The following is a 2,500-nucleotide window of genomic DNA, read 5'->3' on the forward strand; positions in this document are numbered from 1 at the left end:
CCGGGCAATGAAACTGTATGAATGAACAGATGATAAAAAGAGAAGGTATAGCAGCTGCTACGGGGCAACATTAAGCAGTGAAGGCATTGCACTTGTAGCTTAGCATATCTTAGCAGCTTAGTGTCAGGACTCTGTAATTTCCTCTTACACTCTGCAGCGTGCAAAACCAAGACGGAAAACACAGGACCTGTCAGGCTCTGTCCCCTGTGACGGTGCCTCAGTCAGACTGCGGTCTGTGGCGTGTGCGCGTGTGTGTGTGCGCGTGTGTGTGCGTGCCTGTGTGTGCGTGAGTGTTATTTTTAGGGCCACGCTTCCTCTTTGAGCGGACCCTCTCGTGGCGGGGCGGGGCGGGGCGGTACTCACAGGGTTTTGATGGAGCGCAGGGGGGCGAAGAGGCCCTTGCTGATGGTCTGCAGCTTGTTGTCGTACAGAGAGAGCAGGTTGAGGTTCTGCAGGTCCTGGAAGGTGTTCACTCTCAGGCAGTTGATTTTGTTGGCGTTCAGCAGCCTGGGAGGCGAGGGGGAGAGCGGAGAACAGACCGGCTCACTCTACAGCACATGAACGCCGCTCTCTGAGCACAGAGAGCGCACCGACACAATGAACACAGCACAGTGTGAAACAAAGCAGAAACGCAGCTAACACAGCCCAGTTTAACAACATATAAACACAGCACAGTCAGGACACTGCTCACACAATACAGTGTGGCGGATAACACAGACACAGCACAGGCTACACTGGGACAGACTACATACACAGTGTACACAGTGTGAAAGAAAGCCTACGCAACACAGCGCAATCAGAAGTACACAAACAGCACTCAATGCAACAGTCTGTAAGCTGGCTCAGTTACACAGCTCACACAACGCAATGCAACTTAGGTACACAGTCTGCATAGTGCGTTGCTCTGGATAATAGCATCAGCTAAATGGCAGTAATGTCATGTAATGTACGCAACACATTACAGAAATCATGAAAACGCGCTGTACAAAACACGGAGCGACAGAAAGCACACAGACAGCTCACACAACACAGAACATGAAATAGGCACACAGACACAAACAGCTCACGCAGACAAGCTGACAAAACAGTGACAGACAGGAGAGACACAGCTAACGCTGCACAGAAAGAGCGAAAGTGCAGGGTTATGGTCAGAGAACTCAATTTTACACTGTTTCCCCATCTTCACCTCTTCCTGGGATGTAAGGGCACCCTGAGAGAGTGGTACAGGGGTGGTAGTGCTATTTCTGCCACTCCTCGCTCCTTTCTCCCCATAATCCCCAGCGCGTCTCCCCTTCGACCCGCCTAACAACTGGCCGGCGTTAATTAATTATTACTCATACTAATAAGGGATTGTGGCAGAGTAAAACCCATGCATCGTTAGGCTGCTCACAAGGAGAACTAATTAGGACCAGAGATTAAAAAAAATAAAATAAACCCAGACAAAAACAATAGAGCGTTTTTTCCTGTCCTGCGTGCGGAGCGGCTTTAGAATCGGGGGCGGAGGCTCTTCTCGCTCGGAGGCTAAGCTCATTAGCGAGCTCTGGGGCGAGCTTTAATTACAAAAAAACACGCAACTTGAATCATTACGCAGCTGACAAGACAAACAGCGGAAAACTCCGAACCGCTCTACGGCGAAGGTGATCCGCCAGTCTCAACCCTGATAACCTGCTGACGCGCACCTACTTTACCTCCTCTAACAATCTCCTGTGATGCGCTAGTCACCGTCGGAACAGAAGATCGCAGTTCCCCCGTCTTACGGAATCATTAAAAGACCACGGCGCAAACAGCGCCATTAAAAAAGAGCAAATCTCCTCAAATTAGACCATTAAATACGACCATTATGTTTGAGCAATGTTTCTGTGTCCGCATCGATATAACTAGGTGTGAGAGATATGCTTCGCAATCAGGTCCAATTTAAATGCTAATGATGTTGCGGGAGCTACCCCGGCGGAGGAGGGAAATAAAGGCGATGCTTCACTCCGCGTGCCGCACGGAGCCCAAATGGCTCATTTCAGAGCCGCTGAAAGGCTTCGGCTGCGACGCGCGCGTCTCCTGTTGCGCTCGGTTTCCTTTTACGAGGGGGGAAAGGAGGAAACCGCGCCGCTGCCCCGCCGCCGAGATCGGATTACAGGGGGGGATGGCACAGCGGCGTGTCACACCGCACGAAAAATGCACGCGCTCATGCACAGATGCAGGCAAATTGGGCATGCACACGCACACACACACACACACACAGAAAATATGTGCAGTGAAGGTATCAGCTGCACAGACATACTTTCTCGTCCTCAAACACCTCTTGGTAATCGCAAAGGGATCTGTTGCCCGGTAGCATTCAGTGATCTTGCTACTACACACCTACGATTCACAACATTCCAGTGACACGTCACGTCATGACAGAGCAATCACAACACAGTTCACCAGCTGGGCCTTCTGCTGCTATTTCACTGCTATTTCACTCACCTAATAAACCATCCATCCTTCCATCCATCTATCATCCATC

The 2,500-nt window shown here is 50.6% G+C and overlaps 1 protein-coding gene across 1 annotated transcript in view; it reads right to left on the reverse strand.

The window, feature by feature from the left end:
• slit3 (slit homolog 3 (Drosophila)) overlaps positions 1-2,500 on the reverse strand; it is a 160,553-nt gene that overhangs the window by 40,738 nt on the left and 117,315 nt on the right. Inside the window, exon 13 of the mRNA XM_064328036.1 lies at positions 364-507. Coding sequence (XP_064184106.1) covers positions 364-507 — 144 coding nt within the window. The remainder of the gene's footprint in view (positions 1-363; positions 508-2,500) is intronic.

Source organism: Anguilla rostrata, chromosome 3 (genome assembly GCF_018555375.3).
Source record: "Anguilla rostrata isolate EN2019 chromosome 3, ASM1855537v3, whole genome shotgun sequence".
In the NCBI taxonomy this organism is placed as follows: Eukaryota; Metazoa; Chordata; class Actinopteri; order Anguilliformes; family Anguillidae; genus Anguilla; species Anguilla rostrata.